The sequence below is a fragment of the Lepidochelys kempii genome, chromosome 6 (genome assembly GCF_965140265.1).
Source record: "Lepidochelys kempii isolate rLepKem1 chromosome 6, rLepKem1.hap2, whole genome shotgun sequence".
Lineage (NCBI taxonomy): Eukaryota > Metazoa > Chordata > Testudines > Cheloniidae > Lepidochelys > Lepidochelys kempii.
The window spans coordinates 65,063,761-65,079,387 of NC_133261.1; the positions used below are offsets into that span (position 1 = coordinate 65,063,761).

The following is a 15,627-nucleotide window of genomic DNA, read 5'->3' on the forward strand; positions in this document are numbered from 1 at the left end:
TAAATGCAATTTTAGGTAATGGTGCCTTGTTTCTTACAATCTGTGTGGCTGTTGGAGTTACTTATGTTCCACTGGGGACTTTAACACTAAAGGTTAATGCTGTCCAGTCTACCAGTTGAATAGACACTGACTGCAGGACTTCATCTAGTTTAGATTACAAATGAAAGTGGCTTTGTTTTCATCCAAGCCTGCATTTGTGAATGTCCATTGTGACTTCAGCATGACTCATAGTATTTATTCAGGAGAAGTCCCAGGACTGCAAAAAGGACCGAGAGACTTTTTCCATTGGACCATATAAACTGGAACCATAAATTCACTGAACATTAAATCTCACCAAATGAGGGTAAATCCATCCTCATCATCGTATCCACTCATTATGCTCCACACCTGAACATAGCCATTATATGAACAACATACCCTCATATCTCAATGTCTGTACTTTGTCCCATTAACCTTTTACTCCCAATTGGGGATATTGCAGATTATGTATTCGTTACGCCATCCGATCTTAAACCGAACTTCGCACCCATCGATAATCTGTACGTTATTCCCTGATAACCAGAAACTTCTACGCTTAAACTCTGTTCCATTTTCTTTTTCTTTTAACACCATCTTAATAAAATTCTTAAATTTGTTCAGGAGAAGTCCCAGGACTGGAACCAGAAAGACACTGCAAGTCATGCTTGAGGTGTACTGACAGAACTGTGTGGGAACTTGGAATGCTAAGAACAGGTGGTGTGGAGGTCAGGGTTGAGATGCTTTGGCAAAGTTGTATTTGGGGGCTGGCATGTACATATCTTCTTGGCTGCCAAGCTCTTCTGCAGTATCCCAGCACATAAACCAATCCTCTATCCCACTTCCTCCAGCTGCCAAACCCTTCTCATTTCCAAGTGTTATCCACCTGGAATGGGATGATCTGAAAGCTGCAAGATTGTTGTAGGTCACTGAGCAATCATCATCATTGCTTTCTGAGAGAATTTGAGAAATACCAGCAGGGGCGTGCTTGCTCTTTTGCCTCCTGGCTATGCTAATAGAGGAAGTTGAGAAGCAGCAATAGATTACATAAAGTAGGGAAATTCCCGAAGACCTCACCCAGCCAATCTTAAACTGAAGTTGTTTTGCATACACAACAGATAACCCTGCAATTGCCTGTAGCTCCAAGAGAGGGTTACATAGTCATACCCTTGTCCTGTAATCATTCAGTCCGGTTAAACCAGCTGAACCATAGAGACAAAGTAAAAATCCCTGAAACAGATTTTTTTACCTTTTCCAGGTCACAGCTACATGGAACTCCAAAGGAGCTTAAATTGCAGCAAGGGCAGTTTAGGTTGGACATTAGGAAAAACTTCCTAAGTCTCAGAGTAGTTAAGCACTGCAATAAATTGCCTAGGGAGGTTGTGGAATCTCCATCATTGGGGATTTTTAACCAGAAAAGCAGGTTAGACAAAGACCTGTCTGGGATGGTCTGGATAATACTTAGTCCTGCCTTGAGTGCAGGGGACTGGACTAGATGACCTCTTGAGGTCCCTTCCAGTCCTATGATTCTATGATTACACATAGCATCAGTCTCTCCCACACCAGAATACACACTTTGATAATTATATTTCCATAGAAATAACAGCTCCCTACCTCAGGTATCAGTTGCTGTGAAAGCCAGTGTTGCTTCTAAAAATGTGCCACATTTTGCATATGTGTGATTATGGAATAGTAATACTCACTCCACAGTTAAAGTTGCAGATGAGTCCATTAGAAAACCAGTTTGGCAGAGAGTGGATGCTTATGGAATTCACAAAGAAGTCATGGCAGCTTCAAGTGGTAGGTTAAGTCTCGGGCTAAGGCAGAAATTTTTTTGCAATATTTGAAATGAATTATGCATGACATTCTGAAGTCTAAAATTCTAAAAGCAGTGAATGTTGTTAAACATGGTTCCAAAACTCTTCTAACTCTTTTGGCCCTTTGTAGCAAACCTCCAGAGAGATGGAGACAGAAAAACCTTCCTTTACTGGATTATCCTACTTGAGATATAATACCCAGGACCAAGATGAAGTTCATTCGTGTACAATTACAAGTTATTAATGTTTTCTTTAATGGCATTGCTGAGGAATGTTGGTACAAGTTCATTAAAAAAATACTACATCTCTAGCCTCTTTCTTGCAGAGACAGACATCAATGTAGTACCAGTTACTAGGGAAGTTTATCAATGGAAAAATTAACTTTTTTCCAGCAAAAGTCTTGTTATTTTATTGAGTTTCAGTGCTGTAACTTGTAAATGGGCCAAGAATATGAAGTAGAATGGCTTAGAGTAGCAGTTGTTAAGGGGTTGTTAGCAGCTGTCTTTGGGGAAAGGGAGAGGGAGGCCACAATCCTGTAAGGCTTCTGTTCCCTTCCACAGCCTGCTGTTGCAGTAAATTTCAGTGTTGTTGGAGCCATGTTGATCCCAGGGTTTTAGAGAGAGAAGGTGGGTGAAGTAATATCTTTTACTGGACCAACTTCTGTTGGTGAGAGAGACAAGCTTTTGCACTTGCACAGAGCTCTTCTTCAGGTTTGGAAAATGTACTCAGTACGTCACAGCAAAATTTCTGGCCTTCAAACAACCCAACTTTGCCAAGCTCATCATCAGAAGCAAGCTCCCCACAGACCAGGACATGCCAACTCAAAGCAGCACCAGACCCTGCCAGAACAACAGATGCAAAACTATAGACGTATCTCCACTGGTACGATGATCAACACCCCCTACAACACACATTTTAAGATCCATGTCTATCACATGCAGTGAGCCTCATAGGTGCCTGACTGGTGGGTGCTCGACACCCCCCGCCTGTGGCCCTGCCCCCATTCTACCCTTTCCCCAAAATCTCTGCCCCCTTACCGCCCCCATTCCACCCCCTTCCCCCAAGTCCCGGCCCCTGCCCTGCCTCCTCCCCTGCGCGCTCCGCATCCCTGTTCCTCCCTCTCCCTCCCAGAAAGTCCTAAACGCTGCCAAACAGCTGTTAGGCGGCGGGGTGGTGGGAAGCACTGAGAGGGAGGGGGAGGAGCAGGCACATGGCACACTGAGTGGGGAGAAGGAGGTGAGGAGGCGGGATGCGGTGTGCTGCTGGTGGGTGCGGCACACCCACTAATTTTTCCCCATGTGTGCTTCAGCCCCAGAGCACCCACGGAGTCAGCGCCTATGGTGAGCCTCATCCAATGCAACAAATGCCCTCAATAACAACTAGGTGGATGAAATCAGAGAATCACTGCACTCTCAAATGAACTCACACAGAAAAATGATCACTCAAGTGGTCACTCCATGTCTGATCTCTCGGTCCTCATCCTCAAAGGAACCCTGCACAACACCTTAAAAAGACCGAGCCTGGGAGCTTAAATTCATAACTTTGCTGGTTTCAGAGTAGCATGAATTTAATACAGACACTGGATTTATGGCTTATTACAACAATCTGTAACCCACTAACCCCCCATTTTTGGTACTATGTCTGCAGATGGGTGAACTAGCCACTTTACCTTGTATAGTCTCTTACAATATGTGTTAACCACTTATGCTAAATAATCCATTCCATCTTGTATTTAGCTGTGACACTGAGGGTATGTCTACACTACAAAATTATGTCGGCCTAAGTTACGACAATGTACAGCTGCCACAGTAATTAAATCGCATGTCCACATTACGCTCCTTGTGTCCTCATTAGGAGTGCGAGCAACAATTTAATTGTCAGCATGGGGCATTGTGGGATGGCTTCTGAAAGCCAGTAACAGTCAATGTAAGTAATGCAGTGTCTACACCGGCACTGCATCAACCTAACTACATTGACCTACCTAAGTGTTACCCCTCTCATGGAGGTGGAGTTAAGTCGGCGTAGCGGGTGAGTTACATCAGCAGGAGCAACATTTTAGGTTGATGTAAGCTGCCTTGCGTCAACATAACTCTGTAGTGTAGACCAGGGCTGAGTACCTTTACCAGACCTGAAGAAGAGCTCTGTGCAAGCTCAAAAGCTTGTCTCTTTCACCAGCAGAAGTTGATCCAATACAATATATTACCTCACCCACCTTCTCTCTCTATATTTGCTATCATTTGCAACTAGTCCTCTTCCAAAGCTAGAAATGGTCATTAAACCACTGCACTGATTCCTGAGGCACATCCCATGAAGCCGTGCAAAGGACGCTGCGCATTTGCAGAGGACTCATTACAAGTATCTTAGGCTGAGTCTCCACTAAAATATTTTGCCAGTATAGTAACGTTGAGGTGTGATTTTTTTTATGAGATTTCTATATTGGCAACACACCTAGTGTAGACTACTCAATTATACTGACAAAAAAGTGCTTTTGTGGTAGAGCTTATACTGATCTACTGGCAAAAACACTTATTTGCTGGTGTAAACTGTATCTACACTAGAAGGGTTTGCTGTGGATAGTTATACCAGCAAACCTTTTCTAGTGTAGACTGAGGCTTATTATGGGTATCACACAGCATCAGGCAGACTGAGAGAGGAGAAAGACAGCATTAGACAGGAGAGAGAGTGGCAAGTCTCTTCACTTCAAAACTCCAAATAAACCATAAGAAAGGACTTCTTTCCTACCTGGCACATTGTCCCTTCTGAACTGCCACCTCTGCTAATGCTGGTATTATCCTGGCCCCTTTCAGTCCATCAACCTACCTCCTTTCACTCAGCTTTATTGACTTTCTTCAAAGCTTTGATAGCGAACAATAGCAATTGGCCCATGCAGGTGTTGACTGCTCTGCAGGGTCCTTGAGGGAACTGTACTTTTCTGTCCTACAATGGAGCTTGTCTGAATGATCAGAAGTACATATTTGCCTAGGACTATGGCAACTTGCAGTGCAATTACTGGCAGCAAACAGGTCTTTTCAGTCTAATTCCTCTGTCAAACAGGAGGACGTGCTCTGACTGGTGATTCATTATTACCTGGGATATTTTGGTTCTGATAATTGCTGGGTGCTCTTTCAGTTCATTATCTCACCTCTTCATCTGCCTACAGCATAGATCAAGATGATCTTAAAGAGTACTCTTATTATGGTTATCTCCTCCCAATAGATAACAGTGCATCTGCTACATGCTGTAGTTAATCATAATAATATAACATCTCTACATTTATATAGCATGTTTATTCTCCAAGCACTTCACACACTATATATGTCTAGCACCGCTGAAATGGGATTGAGTCTGAGGTGGGGGGCAGCAGCCAGGCAGAACACTGAGGGGAGTGGAAGTTTTAGCCAAGTACATGAGGCAAAGTCCTAATTGGCCACAAAGATTCCTGTGTGGAAGTCTAGTTTTCTAAGACCCCAATTAAGAGCAGAAGTAGCAAACTGTAGCTCCCTAGGGGAGAAAGAAGTTGAGCTTTGAAGAGATTCAACCACCCTGTGAATAAGAGCAGAGTGTTCTCCAGAGAGGAAAGAGTATCCCATATTGTTCGACAGAGACCGTTCAGATAGGCTATGAGTCAGCACTGTCTTACTGGGAAGGCAGTCGCAGATAGCTCTCAGCCCAATGGATTGTAAGGGGGCATAGGATGGAACACAGACAGCCTTCATTGCCTATATAAATTCACCTCCACTGTTTAAAATCTAATAGTTAGTCTTCAAAGTCTAATGTAAAACTTTGGATCTGGATACCAGTGCAGAGGGATGTAAATCACAGAAGGGAGCAGAGGAATATCCTAGGATGACAACAAAAGAGTCCATTTTGCTTACTGATGTATTTAGTGCCTAGATGCTATGGTGACCAGAGCGTATAACACCATAGATTGGTCTGATAGACAAGCCATGAGGTGTTCTGGCTATTGGCATGACCTGACAAAGGATTCTGTGACACTGATGTGCTTTACCACTGGAGAGAGAAAGGGAGTGGGAGGAATCCCCCTAGCTGACTCCAGCTGGGTGAGGAGGCATTAGGGATAGTGATTCAGTGGGGAGTATGTACTGTGAGAAGTTAAATATTTCATTGTATTTCAGTAGATGATATAGAGGTACTTAAGGAAAGTACATTTAGACAAGTCTATCAGTCCATTTATTAACATGCCCACTCTTATTGTTTCAAGAGGGATGAAACACTGAAGGTATTGGTGAGCAACAATACTTGGTCTGTATTCACAGCAGTTTGATTAAAAGTTGGAAAATAATTTGCAAGCCCTGAAGGTACCATCTAACCCTCGGACATTTTTTTAAAAGCACTTTTACCTTTAGACTATAACCTGTAATATGGAAATTGGGTAGATGAGTGGAGTAGGTTACATCCCTATCAGCTGGAGGTCTCTGCAAGGACAGCCTAAATGTGGACCTTGACTGATACACATAGGGCCAGATCCTCAGCAGGTGCAAATTGGCATAGCTTCACTGACTTCAATGAAGATATGCCAGTTTACACCATCTTAGGAGCTGGCCCTTAGTGTGATCTAGTGAAGAATGATTGAAGGGATTGGATCAGGCTAAGGTTTGGTTTATAGACAAAGGGATTGATCGGGGGAATCAGAGAAGGGGCAGTTTGACCCTATCACTTAGATGCCCAGTGTGGGAGTTTGCCTCTGTGAGGAGCATCATAAACTCTGAAAAAGCCAATCAGACAAACTAGAAAAAGGAGCTAGACCTACAGTACTTTTGCATGTGTTGTTCCAAGCCAAACAATCCAGTGACTGCAAGGCCCCAAGACAGCCAATCAGGCTGCTGGAGACATGATCATTATTCACTGATTAAAAGTTAAAAATCAAATAAGTAAATTCAGCTTCAGCCAGTCAGAAACTGGCTTACACTGAAAAGTTTAATGTGCTTTGCTTTCAGGGGTAAACCAGATTTCTGACTGGCTGAAGCACACAATATGTCTTGTCTCTGCACTAGGGGAAATGCTACCATTTGGTCATGATCCAAGTGCATTCCATGATTCATTGGCCTTCTTGATTGTGTGTTTCAGATGGAAAGGACCACCCAGATGCCAGCTGGGAAGGCTCCAGTCCTGTACTGCAGGCCATAAGAGTGAGAACCAATATCTTGAAAGATGGCTTCCCCAGTTCCACTGCTGAAAGCCTCAAGCTAGCACAACCCATATGAAGAAGAATGTGTCTCAGCTGGAGAGAGGCATGGCACAGATATTTTGCCTAATGTGATTTCTTTAAATTCCTGTGAAGCACTTTGTGGAATTGCTGCTTCTTTTACCTCTGAACAGAGTGACTTTGAATGTGGTTCTTGTTCTTTGTACATGAGTAGCCATATTATATTTAGTGATATAAAAGTTCTGTGTTAGTTCTGGTTAATTTAGGTGACATGCTGAAGAAAGATGCAGGATTGGTGCTCTAAAATAGATACAGCTCAGGCTGTGGCATCACATGCATCCTCATCTTACCATGGCCTTGCCAATGGGCTTCCTGACCTGGAAGACCCACTTCCAAGAGTGAGAGGGGAATTCAATTAGTCCTGAAATGTCAGTTCACAATCTCCAGGGAAATGTTGAACCAACCAGTTGGTTTGACTAAAGCACAGCAGTTCAGTGGCTCTTGAGTCTATGATGTACTTTAGAATAATCTTAGCCTATATTTTCCACTGAATGCATCCAATGAAGTGAGCTGTAGCTCACGAAAGCTTATGCTCAAATAAATGTGTTAGTCTCTAAGGTGCCACAAGTACTCCTTTTCTTTTAGCCTGTTGTGTATCACAGTGAAATCTAATCATAGGCTTATGGCAATTCAGGGTTGAGGGAGAAAGTGTAGCAATGATTGCAGTCTCGTCCTTCTCGTGGCTAAATTCTAGAAGATTAGTGTGTATGTCCACAGGTCAGCTTTTTCTGTCTTCAAAACACTTCACATTCACAACACCACTGCAAGGAAGGAAAGCAATTGTTACCCATTTTACAGGTGGGAAAATGTGACCTATTCAAGATCACACCTGGTCTACACCTAAAAATTAGGTCGATCTAGCTACAGCACTCAGGGAAGTAAAAACGTTTCCAGCCTATGCAACACGGTTAGAGCAACGTAACCCTCACTGTAGACGCAGCTAGGTTGATGGAAGAGAGATGGATGTATTACAGCAATGGTGAAAGCCCTTCTGTCAATGTAAGAAGTGTTTTCACTACAGTGGAACAGCTGCAGCATTGTAACTGCGCCGCTGTAGCATAGACATGGCCTGAGCTGGGATTACAAATTCCTGGCTCCTAATTTTCTGCAAGCACAAACCATGCCCATCTCTCCATAACTAGGGAGATCACTCATCTGGTTTTGGCCTCTTTTGGGGTGGTTTGTCCACTATCCAGTACTGGGACAAAAACCAGACATGATATTGTCCGGTATCGGATGGGGGCCACTATTTTTCAGAGTGCTTTGCTCTGCCCGCTCTGGCGTGACATTGAACACACCATGCATTGATCAAAAAGAGAAAACCAAGTGATGAAATGCAAAATGAGGAATCCAGAAAAATGCTACATGGCTGAAGAGAGGTTTTCCCTTTAGGGCCATTCCACTCCAGCCAATGTTGATAGTGAGTGAAAGTCATTATCATTTGCTGGCTGTTGGGTGGTCTTCGTGAAGTGAGCCAATAGCAGAGGTGGATTAAGGTCTCTTTGGGCCCTGGGCCAAAGCAAGGGTGGGGGGGCACGCTGATGCCAGAACTGTGGCCCTGCCCCACCCCTTCCTCCTGCTGCTCCGCCCCTTCTACCTGTGGCCTCGCCCATGGCCCCACCCTATTCTCCCCCTTCCCCCATGGCCCCTCCCCATTCTACCCATAGCCCTGCCCCTCTCCACCCCGTGAACCCCACTCCCATTCCACCCCTTCCACTGCATCCCCGTTCCCCACTCACTCCTTTCTGCCACCCCCCGCTGCAGCCCCAAGACCGGAGAAGCTCTGGCAGCAGCGGGGTGCGAGAGCTCCTCCATCCCCAGGGCCGCTGTGGGAACCCCTAGGCATGGCCCCATAGGCCTGTGCAGTAATCCTCTATTGGCAATAGCCTCAATCCAGTTCCTAGTGGACAATTGCTCGCATCTCAAAAACGCCATGACATGTGTCACTTACTGACACTCACGTTGGCAGTCCCAGCAGAGAGGTTAAGCATGGGATGGGGCACAGAAAATAATCTTCCTTCTTACTTAGTAAGTTGGGAGAGCAACCTGGAGAAGAGTGCTCTGCATACACACACTCTCTCTCTCACATTCCTCTCTCTGGAATTGTTATAGTTGCCAAGCATGTTATTCCATTTCAATAGGCTACTTCATAAAATTTCCAAAATGCTTCTTGGGGAAGAGAAACTCCCTGGCTGTCGTGTTATTGTTGGGTACTTTGAGGAGGCTTTTTTTATTTTTAAACCAAAGTCGAAGTTTTCAGCTTGACAATGTTGTCTGCCATGGCCGCTTTTTAATAAGGTCCCGCTGCGCTAGTATGTACCAATTTCACGTGAGTAGCTTATAGATGTTTGGTAGCACACTCAGACGCAGAAGTGTCTCTGCTCTTACCGGAGGCGGTGTTAGCCACTGGGGGCCCTAAGCAGGAATATTACACACACACACAGCAAATAGGGCCCCCCCCTCGAGCTGCTCAGGGTCCTAAGCAATTGCTTAGTCTGCTTATGCCTAACGCCAGCTCTGGCTCTTACAGTCACATGCCTGAGTCCAGGACCTTTCAGAACTACAAAAGGCTGAAGGGCAGGGAAAATTCCATCGAGAAGCATTCAGGTCACCAAGAAACAGCCAGGATCTGTTTAGACTTAAAACGCCTTGTTGTTTTGGGGGGGAGGTAGAGGAGGGGAGCACATAGTTTTTAAATGTTAAAATGCAAGGATTGTTTAACTGATTTATCCTGCATTATAGGAATGTTATGCTTGGGGGGGGGCACTAAGCTTTTTAATATTTCTAAGGAGTTAGAGTGTTTTTTGAACATTATTGTATGCAGTGATGTTGTAGCTGTGCCGTTCGCAGGCTATTAACGAGACAAGGGGTGTGAATAAAAGATATTACTTCACCCACCTTGTCTCTCTAACATCCCCCACATTTTCAAACCTTAATAATTATACTTCCCCTTCTGTGATGTGACGGCCTCAGCACACCCTGAATAACAGCCCCTGTACTCCTTGTTCATCCCCTGGGAAGCACAGAGACCTGCTGACTACTGCTCCCCCTTGGGATTAAGATGACGAAAATGGATGGTGGGGAGCCAAGGTCAGAGCTCTATCCCCCTCTACACTAGCTCCCAGGGTGGGGCTGGTGCACCAGTGAGAGCAATCTGAGGCACAATCTCTCCAGTGTTTCTGCTGGGCCTGGCCAGTTCTGCTCCACCACCGCACAGACAGTCACAGACAGTCACCGCATAAATGTCACAACCAAGCCCAGATTACCAGAGAAGCCTGCTTTTGCAAGGAAATTAACCAGATGAACCAATAATTCTCTTCTGTTCCTATTCCTGTGATTCCATGGCCCTACAAACACATGATGTACTCAATTCCTGCTGCATCCCATGCTATGAATCTTGCAACTAGACTGCTGCAGCCGTCTCCTTTCTCCTCTCTAAGGACAATAGTAAAATCCACCAGCCACTTCCTGCACTAATTGGATCAGGCTCTCTCTAAGAAATTAATTGCCAGTTGAACAGATTTGTTTCCACTATGGGTGAGCAAAAAAAGAGCATGAACATGATTTATTGTGTGAAAGGGACCACTACAGGTTTGTAGTTCAAAAGGCCTGGACTGATTTCTTTTCTCTTTTCCTCCCCTATCCAAATTCCTCTGTAAGCAGATATGCAAAAGGGCACATACTGAGTTAAACTGACTTTTTGAAGGCTTCTCACACTGTACAAACAACTTCTGAGGCCAGTCAGGAGCCAAACCAGCATGTAGCAGTTCATTCCAGCACTTGCAGAGGAAAGAGGGTGAGAGAAAATTAGATCACTCAAGGACAGCTTCCTCCTGTTTCTTCTATGTCCCACTACGCCCCCAGGCCTATGACCTGCGAATGTCCTTTTCCTCTTTGTGACGTCATGCCCCAGTTAAGATAATGGCATGTTTGTACATTTCCATAGCACCTTCCACTGTAAAGGATCCAAAGTGCTTTGAAAATTCTTTTCACAGCACTCACTTCGTCCATCACTGAAATGCAGCCAGGTCTGAGTTGCAACATGGCAGCCACTTAACAGTGCCTAGCAACGCTACACAGCTGTTGAAGACAAGAAGGGAAGATGTCTATACACAAATGCAGCTACAGGGACAATTTTACATAGGGAGGATATAAATAGCAGAGTTGAAATTTGGCCAGAATGCTGGGGTTAACAAACCAACTCTTGCTGGTAATGCGTTGGGTTCTGTAATAACCACAAACTAGTGAGTGCCTCTGATTTTCATCTCATCTGAATGACATCAGAATAGTGCCCCCTATTAATGTGCTTGGGCATTGCTTCAACACAGATTCAAAAGGAAGCATGCCTGACTCCACTGTACCACCCAGCTGCTGCCCAATGCCAACAGCAGCAGACAGGCTCATAGCCCAAAAGGGATATGGCATGGATTGTATAACACTTTTACAGTAAAATAATCCACCTCACACATGCACTCCGGGAGCCTGGCTGCTCAGCTGGCCTGTAACTAGGGGGCTGCACACTTTGTGGCTTTGATAGGCCAAGCGCATTGCACACAACAAGGACTCCTTGCACTGCTCCATTACCTCCCACAAGCTCCCTGTGTGCCACCCTCTCCCTATATTTCTGGGATTCCCTGCAATGCCCACCACACCTCCTCACCAGTGGTGGATTTCCCATAAAACAGACCGTGCGGTGGCATGGGGCCCCCAGCGACAGGGGGCCCCAAAATGCAGGACAAATCTGACAAATGACTGAATTTAATAAGTGTTGCAAGTCGCGAAGCTGTCAAGGCTTTCTGCATTCTGCGACCTGTGCTCCAAACTTGTTTTTTTGAAGTAGTCTAGCAAAGAATTTTGCTTTGCCATTTTTTTCGCTGTCTCAGCAATAGCATAACAGCAACTAAGGGAAATTGTCATTTGCCAATCAAAGTCTGTCTGCTTGACCAATTATCCAATTGAACAAAAGCACCCTCCCCCACACTTTGCAACAATGCTTGTGATTTGTCACTAAAAACGCGGGATTAACTGCATTAAACCTAATTGGGTGGTCCACGGCCCACCGAAGCCCATCCGTGGCTATGCCCCTGCTCTTTCAGACATTTTTGATCTACCTAAAATCAAGGTCAGTTTTTTAGCAACAATGAAGCAACACTGAGTCTGGCAGTCAAAAACGCAAAAAAATGAAGGTGAGACAAGAAGATTAAGCTAAACACAAAGACAGTTTGTCATCTTATTTTAAAAAGCTTGAAGTATTGACTAGTGGACATGCATCAGAAAGTATGGGCGAGGAAACATTTGAAGTATCTGATCACTTGCTGAGTTGTGGGGATACCACAATGATTGCAAAAGTTGAATAAGTGGACTCTGAAGTGACAATGGAACTACAAAATATTGGTAATTTTGTCAGAGTAAGGGAAGAAACCTACTCTGAAGATATTGCATTATGGCCAAAATCTGTTTCATTGGATATGATAGAATATTTCTTAGTAAATAAACCGAAAAATGTAGGTAATATGGAAAATTTGAGAAATGAGTATGAGGTTGCAGAACAAAAGCAATTTATAGGTCTTCATGAGTCCTGTTTTCTGAGGATGAAGAAAAATGGGACGACAGACATGAGAATTTGGTTGATTTTTTTTTCCAGAAACAACTAAGGCAGTCTACTGTTATGTTTGCAGATTATTCCCTGACCATAGTAAAGGAAAACAAACATTTGTTGACGGGCACTCTAATTGGAGAAATGTTGCAAGACATATTGCTGATCATGAAACTTCCAAAGCTCATATTAATGCTGTGTGTAAGTTCGTTTAAAGGTGTAAAGTATCTGGAAGAATTTATTCTGTGTTATCGGCTCAGTTTAAAAAGGAGTGTGCTTATTGGAGGAAAGTGCTGAGACGTGTTCTTGCCACGGTCAAACTGCTGTCTTCTTTGGGACTAAGAGGACATGATGAGTCATCATTGTCAAATCAAAAAGGTAATTTTTAACCTGCCTTGAGTATCTTAGTGAATTTGATGATTTTCTCAGAGACCATTTGAAAAATTATCAGTATTGTGGCTCAGGGAAGACCAACTTTTTAATGCACCAAACCTACGATGAATTCATCACTATAATGGCAGAGCAGCTCAGAAACCAATTCACTGATGAAGTAAAAGATGCCAAGTACTATTCCATAATAGTTGATTCAACACCAGATGTGAATCATGTAGACGAATTAACACTAATTTTAAAATATGTGACCGACAATGGTGATGTTGTAGAGCGTTTTCTTTGTTTTGTCCCACTAAAATCCCACACTTCTGAATGTCTAGAGACAACTGTTTTGGAAATCATTGCAAATTTAGATTTGGGCATCAAAAATTGTCATGGGCAGAGCTTTGATAATGCTGCAAATATGGCAGGAAAATAATCAGGTCTATAGGCAAGACTGAACAATGCAAGCCCCTCTGCTTTATTCATACCATGTTCCAGACAGTCCTTAAATTTAATCTGCAAAGTTGCAGCCAAATCTTGTGAGGGAGCTACACATTTTTTTGACTTTGTTCAAAATGTATATGCCTTTTTTTTCCGTTTCCATGCATCGGTGGAGTATGCTACAATCACGTCTGGAGCAGGCAAATACAAAACATTAGATAATCAAAAGACTATGTGATACCTGGTGGTCTGCTTGTGCAGATGCTCTTTTGCTTTGAAAATGAGCTGCTATTATATAAAGAAAACCTTATTGGACATAGCCACATCAAAATCTGAAAAACCGTGTGCGAAAACTGAAGCAAAATCCTGAGTAGAAAAGTTTGAAAAGTACAGTATTGCTGTTTTTACTCTTTTGTGGAACCATTTACTTCAAAGAATTAATGCCATTAGGAAGTCACTGCAAAAGGTTGATACAAATGTATTGAATGCTGCACAATTGTTAGCCTCAGTTAAAAGTTTTGTCATGGAAGTTCGAAATGACTATAGCTCGGGGGAAGCAAAGGCACTAACATTAACAGAAAATATAGGTTCCCCTGATATATCTGATGAGAAATGTAAAAAAAGCAGGAAGTTATTTTTTCATGAAACTAGAGACAATGAAATCAATTTAAAAGGGAAAAAGATTATTGTTGAGACTGTCAATGTTATTTGTGACACAATAATAGTGCAATTGCAGAGTAGAGGTGAATCTCTAAAGAAAACTGTTGATTTATTTTGCGTGTTTTTTGACAAAAGTATAGATGAAAATGCTAAAAGCCACTCCAGTAAGAAATTAAGTGAATTCTACTGAGGACATAGACACAAATCTTTTTGAAGATGAAGTGAAACATTTCATTCATTTTATCAAAAATTATGAGGTCTGTGCTTCGAGATCACCAGTTGATTTGTGTAGACTTGTACGTGACGGTTTGCAGGCAACCTTTCCAAATGTAGAAACCATTCTGAAAATATTTTTAACAATACCTGTCCTTCTGGTGAATGTTCTTTTTCTGTATTGAAACGAGTTAAAAATTATTTGTGAAATACGATGAGTCAGGAACATTTGATAAGTTTGGCAATATAGACAATTGAAAGTGCCTCTTTACAAAATATTACTTACAATGACTTAATTGATGATTTTGTAAAGAAAAAGTGTAGAAAAAAAGTCAGGGGGTTGGATAAGGAGCAGGGAGTCCCGGGGGGGCAGTTAGGGGACAGGGGGCAGTTGGATGGGGTGGAGGTTTGGGAGGGGGTGGTCAAGGGATGGGGAACAGGGGGCAGTTGGATAGGGCAGAGGTTCTGGGGGGGGGCAGTCAGGGGACGGCGAGCGGGGGGGTTAGATGGGGGTTGGGTTCCCAGGGGGCCATTGGGGCGGGGGTCCCGGGAGGGGGCAGTCAGGGGACAAGGAGCGGGGGGGGGGGGGTTGGATGGGTCAAGGGTCTTGAGCGGGGCAGGCAGGGGGCAGGAAGTGGGAGGGGGCAGATAGGGGGCAGGGGCCAGGCTGTTTGGGGAGGCACAGCCTTCCCTACCTGGCCCTCCATACCCTTTCACACCCCGATATGGCCCTCTGACCAAAACGTTTGCCCACCCCTGAGATAAGGCAATCCAGGTGTCAACATGTTAAACTCTGTTGGGAGGATAGGCAGAGATTAAATGGGGTATTATGAGGCTGAAAGGCATTAATGGGTGTCATCAACTAGTTTGATGCAATGGCAGAGGTGCTTGAAGCTGTGACAATGCTAAAGAGCTGGGCGTCATGAGTTCCCTATTACCTCCCTCCCTCTTTTGGTTTTCTAGTCCTGTTCTTCCCCCCTCCGCCCCCATAACCAGTATGGTTTTGACCACATATGCTTAGAACATTCCCTGAAATTTTGGCATTGAGCGGCTGTGGCATTCAAAAATTATTCCACTACACAAAGACAGGGCAATGCCAGAAAACTGGGTGAAAGGCCTGTGCAAGCTTAGCCACTAACTTTCATTAGTCAGCACCCAGGCCCCAAAACTTTAACCAACTGTAAAGAAAACTGTGGAAAAATAGGGTAGCCCACACTAATCTGTTATTACTCCAGTGGAAACAGAACCAGGAGCCCCACCCCAGGCCTCATTCTCTGCTGCCT

The 15,627-nt window shown here is 43.9% G+C and overlaps 1 protein-coding gene across 8 annotated transcripts in view; it reads left to right on the top strand.

Annotated features, from left to right (window-relative positions):
* The window catches only part of RAD51B (RAD51 paralog B), a 716,515-nt gene extending 706,799 nt beyond the window's left edge, over positions 1–9,716 (top strand). For 7 of the 8 annotated variants that reach the window (XM_073348429.1, XM_073348426.1, XM_073348430.1 and 4 more), the window contains one exon: positions 6,921–9,716. In XM_073348429.1, coding sequence (XP_073204530.1) covers positions 6,921–7,057 — 137 coding nt within the window. In that variant the 3' untranslated portion in view covers positions 7,058–9,716. The remainder of the gene's footprint in view (positions 1–6,920) is intronic. The other variant, XM_073348431.1, reaches the window with a different exon arrangement.
* Positions 9,717–15,627: the final 5,911 nt, after the last annotated feature.